This window comes from Pleurodeles waltl, chromosome 4_1 (genome assembly GCF_031143425.1).
Source record: "Pleurodeles waltl isolate 20211129_DDA chromosome 4_1, aPleWal1.hap1.20221129, whole genome shotgun sequence".
NCBI classification, from domain to species: domain Eukaryota; kingdom Metazoa; phylum Chordata; class Amphibia; order Caudata; family Salamandridae; genus Pleurodeles; species Pleurodeles waltl.
In genome coordinates, this window is record NC_090442.1 from 331,194,560 (window position 1) to 331,211,609 (window position 17,050).

Sequence of the window (17,050 nt, forward strand, 5' to 3'; positions counted from 1 at the left end):
TCAATGAGAGATCAAGGGATCTCTTCAGCGCTGCAGGCAGGCAAGGGGGGGGTTCCTCGGGGAAACGTCCACTTGGGCAAGGGAGAGGGACTCCTGGGGGTCACTTCTGCAGTGAAAGTCCGGTCCTTCAGGTCCTGGGGGCTGCAGGTGCAGAGTCTTTTCCAGGCGTCGGGACTTAGGTTTCAAAGAGTCGCGGTCAGGGGAAGCCTCGGGATTCCCTCTGGAGGCGGCGCTGTGGGGGCTCAGGGGGGACAGGTTTTGGTACTCACAGTCGTAGAGTAGTCCGGGGGTCCTCCCTGAGGTGTTGGTTCTCCACCAGCCGAGTCGGGGTCGCCGGGTGCAGTGTTGCAAGTCTCACGCTTCTTGCGGGGAGATTGCAGGGTCTTTAAAGCTGCTCCTTGAAACAAAGTTGCAGTCTTTTTGGAGCAGGTCCGCTGTCCTCGGGAGTTTCTTGTCTTTTTCGAAGCAGGGCAGTCCTCAGAGGATTCAGAGGTCGCTGGTCCCTTGGAAGGCGTCGCTGGAGCAGAGTTCTTTGGAAGGCAGGAGACAGGCCGGTGAGTTTCTGGAGCCAAGGCAGTTGTCGTCTTCTGGTCTTCTGCAGGGGTTTTCAGCTAGGCAGTCCTTCTTCTTGTAGTTTGCAGGAATCTAATTTTCTAGGGTTCAGGGTAGCCCTTAAATACTAAATTTAAGGGCGTGTTTAGGTCTGGGGGGTTAGTAGCCAATGGCTACTAGCCCTGAGGGTGGGTACACCCTCTTTGTGCCTCCTCCCAAGGGGAGGGGGTCACAATCCTAACCCTATTGGGGGAATCCTCCATCTGCAAGATGGAGGATTTCTAAAAGTTAGAGTCACCTCAGCTCAGGACACCTTAGGGGCTGTCCTGACTGGCCAGTGACTCCTCCTTGTTGCTTTCTTTGTTCCCTCCAGCCTTGCCGCCAAAAGTGGGGGCCGTGGCCGGAGGGGGCGGGCAACTCCACTAAGCTGGAGTGCCCTGCTGGGCTGTGACAAAGGGGTGAGCCTTTGAGGCTCACCGCCAGGTGTTACAGCTCCTGCCTGGGGGAGGTGTTAGCATCTCCACCCAGTGCAGGCTTTGTTACTGGCCTCAGAGTGACAAAGGCACTCTCCCCATGGGGCCAGCAACATGTCTCTAGTGTGGCAGGCTGCTGGAACTAGTCAGCCTACACAGACAGTCGGTTAAGTTTCAGGGGGCACCTCTAAGGTGCCCTCTGGGGTGTATTTGGCAATAAAATGTACACTGGCATCAGTGTGCATTTATTGTGCTGAGAAGTTTGATACCAAACTTCCCAGTTTTCAGTGTAGCCATTATGGTGCTGTCGAGTTCGTGTTTGACAAACTCCCAGACCATATACTCTTATGGCTACCCTGCACTTACAATGTCTAAGGTTTTGTTTAGACACTGTAGGGGTACCATGCTCATGCACTGGTACCCTCACCTATGGTATAGTGCACCCTGCCTTAGGGCTGTAAGGCCTGCTAGAGGGGTGACTGACCTATACTTGCATAGGCAGTGAGAGGCTGGCATGGCACCCTGAGGGGAGTGCCATGTCGACTTACTCGTTTTGTTCTCACTAGCACACACAAGCTGGCAAGCAGTGTGTCTGTGCTGAGTGAGAGGTCTCCAGGGTGGCATAAGACATGCTTCAGCCCTTAGAGACCTTCCTTGGCATCAGGACCCTTGGTACTAGAAGTACCAGTTACAAGGGACTTATCTGGATGCCAGGGTCTGCCAATTGTGGATACAAAAGTACAGGTTAGGGAAAGAACACTGCTGCTGGGGCCTGGTTAGCAGGCCTCAGCACACTTTCAATTGTAAACATAGCATCAGCAAAGGCAAAAAGTCAGGGGGCAACCATGCCAAGGAGGCATTTCCTTACAGGTGGTGAGACAGCCAAAAATAAAAATAGTAAAGAGTCTTCTACAGGCCCCCAAAAACCTGCACAGGAGGGTGGGCCCAGAGCCTCTTCACAAAACAATCCTGGGTACAAGGGTAAAAACTTTGATCCCAAAAAGGCCTGGTGTCGAAACTGTAGTCAGTCTGGACACCAAACTGGAGACAAGGCCTGTCCCAAGAAAAGTTCCACTCCAAACTCCAATCCAGGTAACACTGGAATGGCTAGTCTCCAAGTGGGATCAACACTGTGCCCAGAGCAAATCAGGGTCCACACTGAAGCTACTCTAGTCTCTGAGGGTGGGGTGGATTTAGCCACACTAGCTGCCTGGCCCCCTAACATGCAAAAATACAGGCAGCAGCTCTTTATTAATGGGACAAGTGTAGAGGGCCTGAGGGATACAGGTGCCAGTGTCACCATGGTGACAGAGAAACTGGTTTCCCCTGGCCAATACCTGACTGGAAAAACTTATACAGTCACCAATGCTGACAATCAAACTAAATCACATCCCATGGCAATGGTAACTTTAGAATGGGGAGGGGTCAATGGCCTGAAACAGGTGGTGGTCTCCTCAAACATCCCAGTAGACTGTCTGCTTGGAAATGACCTGGAGTCCTCAGCATGGGCTGAGGTAGAACTAAAAACCCATGCAGCCATGCTGGGTATCCCTGAACTGGTGTGTGTAAAAACAAGAGCACAATGCAAGGCACAGGGTGAAAAAGTAGAGCTGGAGTCTGGAAAAATGGCCCAGCCTACCAAGAGAAAAGGAAAGTCAGTTGGGAAACCAACTGCAACACAGTCAGAAAAAGGGGACCTCTCTTCTCAGGAAGAAGTTCTGCCCTCTGAGGGAACTGAGCCTTTGGAACTTGAACCTTATCAGGTTGAGCTCTTAGGCCCAGGGGGACCCTCAAGGGAGGAGCTGTGTAAGGGACAAGAAACCTGTCCCTCTCTTGAAGGCCTTAGGCAGCAAGCTGCTGAAGAGTCCAAGGGCAAGAAAAATGGAACACATAGGGTCTATTGGGAAGATGGACTCCTGTACACTGAGGCCAGAGACCCCAAACCTGGTGCCACTAGGAGAGTGGTAGTGCCTCAGTCGTTCAGAGAGTTTATTCTGACCTTAGCCCATGATATTCCCCTTGCTGGGCATTTGGGACAAACCAAGACGTGGGAGAGGTTAGTCAACCACTTCTACTGGCCCAATATGTCCCAGAAGGTTAAGGAGTTTTGCCTCTCCTGCCCCACCTGTCAATCTAGTGGTAAGACAGGTGGGCACCCAAAGGCCCCCCTCATTCCACTTCCAGTGGTGGGGGTCCCCTTTGAAAGAGTGGGTGTGGACATAGTTGGTCCACTGGAACCTCCCACAGCCTCAGGAAATATGTACATCCTAGTAGTAGTGGATCATGCTACTAGGTATCCTGAAGCTATTCCCCTTAGGTCGACTACTGCCCCTGCAGTAGCCAAGGCCCTCATTGGTATCTTTACCAGAGTGGGTTTCCCTAAGGAGGTGGTGTCTGACAGAGGTACCAACTTCATGTCAGCATAACTAAAACACATGTGGAATGAGTGTGGAGTGACTTACAAATTCACTACACCATACCATCCACAAACTAATGGCTTGGTTGAGAGATTCAACAAGACATTAAAAGGCATGATCATGGGGCTCCCAGAAAAACTCAAAAGGAGATGGGATGTCCTCTTGCCATGTCTGCTTTTTGCTTACAGAGAGGTGCCACAGAAGGGAGTAGGATTCTCACCCTTTGAACTTCTGTTTGGCCACCCTGTAAGGGGACCACTTGCTCTTGTTAAAGAAGGCTGGGAGAGACCTCTTCATGAGCCTAAACAAGACATAGTGGACTATGTACTTGGCCTTCGCTCTAGAATGGCAGAGTACATGGAAAAGGCAACCAAAAACCTTGAGGCCAGCCAACAGCTCCAGAAGTTTTGGTATGACCAAAAGGCTGCACTGGTTGAGTTCCAACCAGGGCAGAAAGTCTGGGTTCTGGAGCCTGTGGCTCCCAGGGCACTGCAGGACAAATGGAGTGGCCCTTACCCAGTGCTAGAAAGGAAGAGTCAGGTCACCTACCTGGTGGACCTGGGCACAAGCAGGAGCCCCAAGAGGGTGATCCATGTGAACCGCCTTAAGCTCTTCCATGACAGGGCTGATGTGAATCTGTTGATGGTAACAGATGAGGATCAGGAGGCAGAGAGTGAACCTCTCCCTGATCTTCTGTCATCAGACCCAAAAGATGGCTCAGTAGATGGAGTGATCTACTCAGACACCCTCTCTGGCCAACAGCAAGCTGATTGTAGGAGAGTCATACAACAGTTTCCTGAACTCTTCTCCTTAACCCCTGGTCAGACACACCTGTGTACCCATGATGTGGACACAGGAGACAGCATGCCTGTCAAAAACAACATTTTTAGACAGTCTGACCATGTTAAGGAAAGCATCAAGGTGGAAGTCCACAAGATGCTGGAATTGGGAGTAATTGAGCGCTCTGACAGCCCCTGGGCTAGCCCAGTGGTCTTAGTCCCCAAACCTCACACCAAAGATGGAAAGAAAGAGATGAGGTTTGTGTGGACTACAGAGGGCTCAACTCTGTCACCAAGACAGATGCTCACCCAATTCCTAGAGCGGATGAGCTCATAGATAAATTAGGTGCTGCCAAATTCTTAAGTACCTTTGACTTGACAGCAGGGTACTGGCAAATAAAAATGGCACCTGGAGCAAAAGAGAAAACAGCATTCTCCACACCTGATGGGCATTATCAGTTTACTGTTATGCCCTTTGGTTTAAAGAATGCCCCTGCCACCTTCCAAAGGTTGGTGAATCAAGTCCTTGCTGGCTTGGAGTCCTTTAGCACAGCTTATCTTGATGATATTGCTGTCTTTAGCTCCACCTGGCAGGATCACCTGGTCCACCTGAAGAAGGTTTTGAAGGCTCTGCAATCTGCAGGCCTCTCTATCAAGGCATCCAAATGCCAGATAGGGCAGGGAACTGTGGTTTACTTGGGCCACCTTGTAGGTGGAGGCCAAGTTCAGCCACTCCAACCCAAGATCCAGACTATTCTGGACTGGGTAGCTCCAAAAACCCAGACTCAAGTCAGGGCATTCCTTGGCTTGACTGGGTATTACAGGAGGTTTGTGAAGGGATATGGATCCATTGTGACAGCCCTCACTGAACTCACCTCCAAGAAAATGCCCAAGAAAGTGAACTGGACTGTGGAATGCCAACAGGCCTTTGACACCCTGAAACAAGCAATGTGCTCAGCACCAGTTCTAAAAGCTCCAGATTATTCTAAGCAGTTCATTGTGCAGACAGATGCCTCTGAACATGGGATAGGGGCAGTTTTGTCCCAAACAAATGATGAGGGCCTTGACCAGCCTGTTGCTTTCATTAGCAGGAGGTTACTCCCCAGGGAGCAGCGTTGGAGTGCCATTGAGAGGGAGGCCTTTGCTGTGGTTTGGTCCCTGAAGAAGCTGAGACCATACCTCTTTGGGACTCACTTCCTAGTTCAAACTGACCACAGACCTCTCAAATGGCTGATGCAAATGAAAGGTGAAAATCCAAAACTGTTGAGGTGGTCCATCTCCCTACAGGGAATGGACTTTATAGTGGAACACAGACCTGGGACTGCCCATGCCAATGCAGATGGCCTTTCCAGGTTCTTCCACTTAGAAAATGAAGACTCTCTTGGGAAAGGTTAGTCTCATCCTCTTTCGTTTGGGGGGGGGGGTTGTGTAAGGAAATGCCTCCTTGGCATGGTTGCCCCCTGACTTTTTGCCTTTGCTGATGCTATGTTTACAATTGAAAGTGTGCTGAGGCCTGCTAACCAGGCCCCAGCACCAGTGTTCTTTCCCTAACCTGTACTTTTGTATCCACAATTGGCAGACCCTGGCATCCAGATAAGTCCCTTGTAACTGGTACTTCTAGTACCAAGGGCCCTGATGCCAAGGAAGGTCTCTAAGGGCTGCAGCATGTCTTATGCCACCCTGGATACCTCTCACTCAGCACAGACACACTGCTTGCCAGCTTGTGTGTGCTAGTGAGAACAAAACGAGTAAGTCGACATGGCACTCCCCTCAGGGTGCCATGCCAGCCTCTCACTGCCTATGCAAGTATAGGTCAGTCACCCCTCTAGCAGGCCTTACAGCCCTAAGGCAGGGTGCACTATACCATAGGTGAGGGTACCAGTGCATGAGCATGGTACCCCTACAGTGTCTAAACAAAACCTTAGACATTGTAAGTGCAGGGTAGCCATAAGAGTATATGGTCTGGGAGTTTGTCAAACACGAACTCCACAGCACCATAATGGCTACACTGAAAACTGGGAAGTTTGGTATCAAACTTCTCAGCACAATAAATGCACACTGATGCCAGTGTACATTTTATTGCAAAATACACCACAGAGGGCACCTTAGAGGTGCCCCCTGAAACTTAACCGACTGTCTGTGTAGGCTGACTAGTTCCAGCAGCCTGCCACACTAGAGACATGTTGCTGGCCCCATGGGGAGAGTGCCTTTGTCACTCTGAGGCCAGTAACAAAGCCTGCACTGGGTGGAGATGCTAACACCTCCCCCAGGCAGGAGCTGTAACACCTGGCGGCGAGCCTCAAAGGCTCACCCCTTTGTCACAGCCCAGCAGGGCACTCCAGCTTAGTGGAGTTGCCCGCCCCCTCCGGCCACGGCCCCCACTTTTGGCGGCAAGGCTGGAGGGAACAAAGAAAGCAACAAGGAGGAGTCACTGGCCAGTCAGGACAGCCCCTAAGGTGTCCTGAGCTGAGGTGACTCTGACTTTTAGAAATCCTCCATCTTGCAGATGGAGGATTCCCCCAATAGGGTTAGGATTGTGACCCCCTCCCCTTGGGAGGAGGCACAAAGAGGGTGTACCCACCCTCAGGGCTAGTAGCCATTGGCTACTAACCCCCCAGACCTAAACACGCCCTTAAATTTAGTATTTAAGGGCTACCCTGAACCCTAGAAAATTAGATTCCTGCGACAACAAGAAGAAGGACTGCCCAGCTGAAAACCCCTGCAGAGGAAGACCAGAAGACAACAACTGCCTTGGCTCCAGAAACTCACCGGCCTGTCTCCTGCCTTCCAAAGAACTCTGCTCCAGCGACGCCTTCCAAAGGGACCAGCGACCTCTGAATCCTCTGAGGACTGCCCTGCTTCGACGACGACCAGAAACTCCCGAGGACAGCGGACCTGCTCCAAAAAGACTGCAACTTTGTTTCAAGGAGCAGCTTTAAAGACCCCTGCAACTCCCCGCAAGAAGCGTGAGACTTGCAACACTGCACCCGGCGACCCCGACTCGGCTGGTGGAGAACCAACACCTCAGGGAGGACCCCCGGACTGCTCTCCGACTGTGAGTACCAAAACCTGTCCCCCCTGAGCCCCCACAGCGCCGCCTGCAGAGGGAATCCCGAGGCTTCCCCTGACCGCGACTCTCTGAAACCTAAGTCCCGACGCCTGGAAAAGACCCTGCACCCGCAGCCCCCAGGACCTGAAGGACCGGACTTTCACTGGAGAAGTGACCCCCAGGAGTCCCTCTCCCTTGCCCAAGTGGAGGTTTCCCCGAGGAAGCCCCCCCTTGCCTGCCTGCAGCGCTAAAGAGATCCCTTGATCTCTCATAGACTAACATTGCAAACCCGACGCTTGTTTCTACACTGCACCCGGCCGCCACCGCGCCGCTGAGGGTGAAATTTCTGTGTGGGCTTGTGTCCCCCCCCGGTGCCCTACAAAACCCCCCTGGTCTGCCCTCCGAAGACGCGGGTACTTACCTGCAAGCAGACCGGAACCGGGGCACCCCCTTCTCTCCATTCTAGCCTATGCGTTTTGGGCACCACTTTGAACTCTGCACCTGACCTGCCCTGAGCTGCTGGTGTGGTGACTTTGGGGTTGCTCTGAACCCCCAACGGTGGGCTACCTTGGACCAAGAACTGAACCCTGTAAGTGTCTTACTTACCTGGTAAAACTAACAAAAACTTACCTCCCCCAGGAACTGTGAAAATTGCACTGTGTCCACTTTTAAAATAGCTATTTGTCAATAACTTGAAAAGTATACATGCAATTGAAATGATTCAAAGTTCCTAATGTACTTACCTGCAATACCTTTCAAACAAGATATTACATGTTAAATTTGAACCTGTGGTTCTTAAAATAAACTAAGAAAAGATATTTTTCTATAACAAAACCTATTGGCTGGATTTGTCTCTGAGTGTGTGTACCTCATTTATTGTCTATGTGTATGTACAACAAATGCTTAACACTACTCCTTGGATAAGCCTACTGCTCGACCACACTACCACAAAATAGAGCATTAGTATTATCTATTTTTACCACTATTTTACCTCTAAGGGGAACCCTTGGACTCTGTGCATGCTATTCCTTACTTTGAAATAGCACATACAGAGCCAACTTCCTACAGCCACCTTGTCTGTCACCAGTTCGTAGACACCACACCGTCCAACAATCATCACCACAACAAGCAATATCTGCAGGATCATGGGCAGAAGAGAGATCCTGGCCCACATCATTCTGGTCCTCACTGCAGCCTTTGACACTATATTACACCCATCCTCACCAGACACCTACCAAAGGTTGGCATTCAAGGACCTGCTCTCTGCTGGTTCTGCTCCTTTTTGGCAAAAAGAACTGAAATGGTCAGCCCAACACAGTACACCTCAGAAACCTGTAAACTCACATGTAGGGTACCGCAAGGCTTTTCCCTCAGCCCTACGGTAAAGAAATGGCTCCTTGTTGCAGTTACCCCCCACTTTTTGCCTGATACTGATGCTGACTTGACTGAGAAGTGTGCTGGGACCCTGCTAACCAGGCCCCAGCACCAGTGTTCTTTCACCTAAAAAATGTACCATTGTCTCCACAATTGGCACAACCCTGGCACCCAGGTAAGTCCCTTGAACTGGTACCAAGGGCCCTGATGCCAGGGAAGGTCTCTAAGGGCTGCAGCATGTCTTATGCCACCCTAGGGACCCCTCACTCAGCACAGACACACTGCTTGCCAGCTTGTGTGTGCTGGTGGGGAGAAAATGACTAAGTCGACATGGCACTCCCCTCAGGGTGCCATGCCAACCTCACACTGCCTGTGGCATAGGTAAGTCACCCCTCTAGCAGGCCTTACAGCCCTAAGGCAGGGTGCACTATACCACAGGTGAGGGCATAGGTGCATGAGCACTATGCCCCTACAGTGTCTAAGCAAAACATTAGACATTGTAAGTGCAGGGTAGCCATAAGAATATATGGTCTGGGAGTCTGTCAAAAACGAACTCCACAGCTCCATAATGGCTACACTGAATACTGGGAAGTTTAGTATCAAACTTCTCAGAATAATAAACCCACACTGATGCCAGTGTTGGATTTATTAAAAAATGCACACAGAGGGCATCTTAGAGATGCCCCCTGTATTTTACCCAATTGTTCAGTGCAGGACTGACTGGTCTCTGCCAGCCTGCTGCTGAGAGACGAGTTTCTGACCCCATGCGGTGAGAGCCTTTGTGCTATCTGAGGACAGAAACAAAGCCTGCTCTGGGTGGAGGTGCTTCACACCTCCCCCCTGCAGGAACTGTAACACCTAGCAGTGAGCTTCAAAGGCTCAAGCTTCATGTTACAATGCCCCAGGGCACTCCAGCTAGTGGAGATGCCCGCCCCCTGGACACAGCCCCCACTTTTGGCGGCAAGTCCAGGAGAGATAATGAGAAAAACAAGGAGGAGTCACTGGCCAGTCAGGACAGCCCCTAAGGTGTCCTGAGCTGAGGTGACTGACTTTTAGAAATCCTCCGTCTTGCAGATGGAGGATTCCCCCAATAGGGATAGGAATGTGACCCCCTCCCCTTGGGTGGAGGCACAAAGAGGGTGTACCCACCCTCAGGGCTAGTAGCCATTGGCTACTAACCCCCCAGACCTAAACACGCCCTTAAATTTAGTATTTAAGGGCTCCCTTGAACCTAGGAACTTAGATTCCTGCAACCTAAGAAGAAGAGGACTGCTGAGCTGAAAAACCCTGCAGAGAAGACGGAGACACCAACTGCTTTGGCCCCAGCTCTACCGGCCTGTCTCCCCCCTTCGGAAGAAAACTGCTCCAGCGACGCTTTCCCCAGGACCAGCGACCTCTGAAGCCTCAGAGGACTGCCCTGCTCTAGAAGGACCAAGAAACTCCCGAGAACAGCAGCCCTGTTCACCAAAGACTGCAACTTTGTTTCCAAAGAAGCAACTTAAAGACAACTGTGTTTCCCGCCAGAAGCGTGAGACTTGCAACTCTGCACCCGACACCCCCTGCTCGACTTGTGAAGAAACAACACTTCAGGGAGAACTCCCCGGTGACTCCGAGACTGTGAGTAACCAAAGTTGTCCCCCCTGAACTCCCACAGCGACGCCTGCAGAGGGAATCCCGAGGCTCCCCCTGACCGCGACTGCCTGACTCTCAGATCCAGACGCCTGGAAAAGACCCGGCACCCGCAGCCCCCAGGACCTGAAGGATCGGAACTCCAGTGCAGGAGTGACCCCCAGGAAGCCCTCTCCCTTGCCCAGGTGGTGGCTACCCCGAGGAGCCCCCCCCTTGCCTGCATCGCTGAAGAGACCCCTTGGTCTCCCATTGATTTCAATTACAAACCCGACGTGTGTTTGCACACTGCATCCGGCCGCCCCCGTGCTGCTGAGGGTGTACTTTCTGTGCTAACTTGTGTCCCCCCCCGGTGCCCTACAAAACCCCCCTGGTCTGCCCTCCGAAGACGCGGGTACTTACCTGCTGGCAGACTGGAACCGGGGCACCCCCTTCTCCATTGAAGCCTATGTGTTTTGGGCACCACTTTAAACTCTGCACCTGACCGGCCCTGAGCTGCTGGTGTGGTAACTTTGGGGTTGCTCTGAACCCCCAACGGTGGGCTACCTTGGACCCAAACTTGAACCCCGTACGTGGTTTACTTACCTGCAAGAACTAACAATTACTTACCTCCCCTAGGAACTGTGAAAATTGCACTGTCTCTAGTTTTAAAATAGCTATGTGTATTATTTGAAAAGTATATATGCTATTGTGATTATCCAAAGTTCCTAAAGTACTTACATGCAATACCTTTCATGCAAAGTATTACATGTAGAATTTGAACCTGTGGTTCTTAAAATAAACTAAGAAAATATATTTTTCTATTCAAAAACCTATTGGCCTGGAATTGTCTCTGAGTGTGTGTTCCTCATTTATTGCCTGTGTGTATGTACAACAAATGCTTAACACTTCTCCTTTGATAAGCCTACTGCTCGACCACACTACCACAAAATAGAGCATTAGTATTATCTCTTTTTGCCACTATCTTACCTCTAAGGGGAACCCTTGGACTCTGTGCATACTATTCCTTACTTTGAAATAGTGCATACAGAGCCAACTTCCTACACCTCCTCTCTTCAATAAATATATGACTCCACCTGCCAACATCATCCGCACCCAGGACATCAACATCTGCTCAAACACTCACAACTAATACCATCCTCTCGTTCAAAGCCCCCAACAAGTTCACTGCCTGAATGACCGCGGTCTTTACTTGAATGAAGTCCAACTTTCTTAAGCGCAACACCAACAAGTGAGAAGTACAGATCTCTGAAAAAAACACCTCACACTGGGACTCCTCCAGATGGCCATACAACCTCAGACCTATACCTACCTTCTACTTCCCATGCCAGAAACCTCAGCATCATCTCTGACGAATAGATGGACATGTCCACACAAGTCAACACTATCATAGCTTCCTTCTTCCTCACCTCATCTTCAAATGGCTTCTTGGCAACATTAGAAAACTCATCACCCACGTCCTGGTCACCGGCAGGCTCTACTACGGGACCACTGTCTATTCCGGAATCACCACATAACTCAATAGAAGACTAGAAACCATCAAGAAAGCAGCAGCCAGACCCATTTAAAACAGTCCACGTAGGACTTGCATCACACCACACCTCACGGAGCTCAAATGGATCCCAATACACAAGGGCACTTAGTTCAAACTCTTCACCCACACACTCCAAGCACTACACAGTATAAGCCTGGACAACCTGAACAAGCTTACCTCTTTCCAACAAGCCAGGCAAATTTGCTCAGCTGGACTCCTACTTGCACACATCCCATGCTTACAAAGAAACAGAGACGGAGGTTGAGCATTCTCATAGGTCACACCTAAAGCTTGCAAAGACCTACCACTACACCCCAGAGCCACCACCTCTCTACTTAATTTCGCAAGAAGCTGAAGACTTGACTCTTTGAGACGAGGCCCGAACACCTGATCAGCACTAGGATGCCCTTGGTGGTGACACCACACTCTACAATTACACAGAACATCTTGCAAGATTGTCAGACATTACCAAGTCATGCTAGCCTTTTAGAAGTCTTTAGAATGATTACATGAAATGTCTGGAAAACATACCAAATTTGATATACAGTTGACAAAATACACCAAAGCTTTACAAACATACAATTACATTGGTTGGTGTTACCTTTCTCTTACTTGTGTTGCCAACATTTGCCAGTGAAATGAATCGGCTCACATGCTGAGCATTTTCCTGAAGTACAATATGATTTCTGAAAAAAAAGATAAAGGAACTGTAATAACTTGATATGCATTACACAGAAAATAAATCCTGCAAACTCTAATTATTTAATCCACCGGACCTGCAATGTCCTTTAAAAACATTGTCAAAATGGCTTATCATACTAAATTATAAATATAAGCACCTACATTACACAGTAAATAATTTTTGGGTGAGAACTTGCAACGTGACAGGCTAACAGCTGGAGGACTTTACACTAGAAGGTATAAGAAAATGAAAGCAAAATCTTGTATTTCTCCTTGTTCGTATGGCCATTTATGTGGCAAAAGCACATTAACCCTTGTGCTTAGCTATTCGCAGAACAAAAACCTTCCTTTGTTGTGCATTACCCATGGCCCATGGGAGAGAAGAGCTTTAATAATGTGGTGAAATATATATGTATATGTAAAATCTAGAAATCTAATAGCTCACTCACCAGATGGTCTTCCAGGGCACCAGCTAAGAAGACTGCATCTTATACATCATAAGGAGGTTTGGCAGGAAATATGCTTTAACTTAAAAACTTGTCATTTTTTATCTTCTATGGTTTTTATTTCTGCTTTAGCTGAAGTACAAGATTCAACAACCTGAAGAGCAACTCAGTACCGTTCCACAGCCCCAAACATGCCCAAACTTTAATTTAACTCACAATATTAACTGGTGCACAAATTGTATCACAATAAAGGTTTAATGGCAGAAAGAGAGACTTGAATAACTGACTGTATACAGCCATTTGAGTTGTGTGACTGAATGCAAGATGGAACAAAATTTAACATGTAATTTAATACACAAGGCCGAGGATTATATTTAATAGTGCTATTTACAGGGAGACGCAATATGACAGATGATAAGTCAAACACACATAATCAGAATCATTAACTAATCAACATGAGAGGACAAGTACATTTAACAGAATGTACTTGTTTAGACGACACAGGTATCTACACATACAGAGCAAATGTTTCTGAAACTCTGCCACCTACCTGTAAGGAAGGCGTTCATAATTTGACCCTTCCAATGCAGCAAAGTGATATCTTGGCTTTATGGCCATTGACAGACTACTTACTAATGAAGAACCACATCGCTTGGTATCCACTTCACCCTAAATTTGAAAAATAGTTTACAGATAATCTTAGAAAAATTTAGTTTAGCCATAAGAAACACATAACAATTTTGGACAGAATTTCATGTGGCAATCTGCACAACAGCACATTAACTATTTTGTGTGATAAGCATTTATCAAAAGCTAGATGCATGTGACACGTAAAATTTATCTATGCCCCACAACAATACAACTTAAAAATATACACACTTGTTAGAGCATAAAATCCAATTCCGGAAAGAGAAAGTGCTCCATATATTGGTGTTCTTACTCATAAGTATCTCTACAAACTACTATCTGCTACCAGTTAGAACTATCACTCCCAGCACGTTGTTATAGCACTCCAATACCACAATTGCTAGTTCCACTAAGATCAGTGCCACCAGAACTATGCAATTCTGTAGCATTTTTTTCCTGTCTTTGCCATATAATCCTTCACCTGCTGCATTCCCTTAAAATGTTATTTCTAGCTGAAACAGATCAGTTAAGTGCCAAGGCATGGGGTCGCTCAATGGGAGCCTTCTAGGAACTAACTGCTGCATTTAGGTGTTGGTTTGACACCACTGGGGCACAATTTGGCCCAGATAGTATTAACAGGTGCTGAAATTACAAATATTGACAAAGACTGGACTACGTTATGCGCCATACTTTACTTTTAACTGCCGCTTATTATTGCCCTGCATTGCCACATTTTTAGTGACCATGGCCAACATGTACAATTCTTGTTTCTGCTTCAGAGTTTCTAAGTGCCCTTTTTAAAAAAAATAGAAGCCATGAGAAACAGGTACAGCAACCTCTTGTTTACTATACATGCACAATAAAGAAAGCCTAGTGAAATACTGTACGCCTGGAAAAAGCCTTTGTGAATTTTAGGCTGGGCCCACTCATGGAGCCCGACAATTACCAAAGCTAATTTGTGTTCTCTGTTAAAACGGATTTTGTAATAACAACCCACTATATGCCTCACAACAATATGGAAAATGTGCAGGCTTAACCAGACAAATATGCTTTTTAGCACATCAAACTTATTTATACATACATACATACAAAAAAAAAAAAAAAAAAAATCTACAATATAGACATATCAAGGTAAATTTAGTCAAAGTTAAACATACAAAAAGGATTACGGTACAGAAATATCAGGGTAAATTAAGTCAGAAAATCGTGTGACAAGACAAAATGAGAGCGGTGCAGTGAGAAAGTAATGGGGACTTTTCAGGCCAAGAACACAGATTAAGTAAATCGGACAGGCAGTCTTCACATATTACTTGATTTTCTATTTTTAGACACATAACTTACGGGATTATTGCCATAGTTCCATACATCTTTTGGCCACGGGGATGTGAGTAAGATATCAACACCTTTGAAATTTGACTGAGAAAGTAGTGAGCTCTTGAGTGATGCAACATCCTTGATAGTAAAACTGTATGCAGGAGCTGGTTCACTGTGAGATTCTGTACCACTGAGGTAGGCAATTTGTAAACCAGAAGCACCAGCAAAGAGACCTTTACGACCTAAGTCAGAAAGATATAGGAATAATACAGTATCAGTCACCTCTTCTTCAGTTTACCAACCTTAAGACGGACAAGGTATTTTACAATTTAATATGTAGTTACTAGTAACAATGTATTGTTGTACATAGGAAGGTGCAAGCATTGATGAAGATGGGTTGGAGATATGTTCCTCCAAACACCTGAACATAGGGAAACGGAGTGCAATACTGGTGACACAATCATGAACAGTAGACACGGACTCAAATTGTAACAATAAACAGATATCATATTTCAGAAGCTGCGTTCTGTGGTTTTGCCCGTTGTCCACATCACTACAAAAAGCTACACATGTTATATTCGCCACAACTGTTCCAATAATTACTACTTAATACTAGAAGATGTAATTAATTTCATGCAACTCACAGGGGTCACTCTGCCAATGACTGTCGTGGGAAACTAATATTTGTATGTGCACTTGAACAGATTCTTAATTCATTTACCAAAAAATGTTGAAGGTTCAATTTGTGGACTAGCACCATTATCTTAGAAGCTAACATATCACACTCCTGTTCCTCTGAATTAAGTGCATGAAGAAGGCACACTAGCAAACTGGCAGCTGGGCAGGATTGACTCCATCCAGGTTGCCTGGAAGGTGCCAAAAGAAATTCAAAGGTTAGATAGGCCGCAGCCAACTTGTAAGCAGGAAACCAAGTACAAGTATTTATAGAGCGAGCAAGTTTGGCTTTAATGTTTTGGAACATTAAAGCCAGACCTACTGGCTTTGCCAGTGCTTCTTATCAACGAACCTTAGAAATGTAAATCAAAAGATAATGAAACAAATATTATAAAACACAAACACACAAAAGCAGGGGGTCCCCCAAGGATCAATCATCTCACCTTTGCTTTTCAACATCTACATGATATAATTACCAGAACTGATCAAGGATTTTCATCTCACATGCCACAACTATGCAGATGACACACAAATACTACTTAAATTAGAATGCCCCAAGAACATTGAAAACTCAGAAATCTTCAGTTGCCTCAGAGCCGTTGATCAGTGGAGGACCTGGAGCCATCTCAAACTAAATACCTCCAAAACAGAAATACTCATATGTGGTGACTGGAAAAGTTATGACCCCCTCTGTGCGTCTGGCCCGACGATCTCGGACCACCTCCTCAATTATCCAAGAAAGTTAAAAACCTTGGAATCACCATGGATTCCAAGTTAACTATGAATGCCCAAGTGGACAAATTAGCACGAACAAGCTTCATCACATTGAAGACTCTACGACGCATCTTCCCCCCACCTCGGATTTCCACACAAGGTGCAAGCTACTATCTTGCTCGTACTATCCAAACTGGATTATGCCAATGGCCTCTACCATGGATCATCTCTATCTATTATGAAAAAACTACAACGTATTCAGAACTCCGCAGCCAGGCTACTTTCACATGTAAAGCCGCAAGCCCACCTCTCCCTTGCCTGCCTTGAGAGCACTACACTGGTTACCCGTTGCCAGAAGATGCACTTTCAAGCTGCTTTGTATCACCCACAAAGCTATACATGGAACAGGACCTCTTTTTATCAGAAACAAAATAACCAAATACATCCAACAAAGAAACCTCAGCTCAAGATTGGCACCCCGCCTTAGAACACCACCATACAAGAAAAAGACTGTAGGTGGTACATCCTTCTCCGTTCAAGCAGCCAAACTATGGAATTCATTACCCCCCCAACTATAAGAGCCACAGATAACTTTCTTGTCTTCAGAAAACTACTCGAGAGTTGGCTCTTTCCTTCATAACCACCATATTCAAACAACTATGGACTGCATTTGCCTATGTCGATAAATATTTTTTCTTATTATGAGTATATTTCTAGTTCTGTATAGTTCTTTAGAAAATATGTATCGCTACTATGTCAGAACAATAAAATACACACACTCTTTAAACC

The 17,050-nt window shown here is 47.2% G+C and overlaps 1 protein-coding gene across 2 annotated transcripts in view; it reads right to left on the bottom strand.

The window, feature by feature from the left end:
• CWF19L1 (CWF19 like cell cycle control factor 1) overlaps positions 1-17,050 on the bottom strand; it is a 276,784-nt gene that overhangs the window by 218,007 nt on the left and 41,727 nt on the right. For both annotated transcript variants that reach the window (XM_069228444.1, XM_069228445.1), the window contains 3 exons: positions 14,900-15,114; positions 13,482-13,600; positions 12,406-12,490 (listed from right to left, as the gene is read on the bottom strand). In XM_069228444.1, coding sequence (XP_069084545.1) covers positions 12,406-12,490; positions 13,482-13,600; positions 14,900-15,114 — 419 coding nt within the window. The remainder of the gene's footprint in view (positions 1-12,405; positions 12,491-13,481; positions 13,601-14,899; positions 15,115-17,050) is intronic.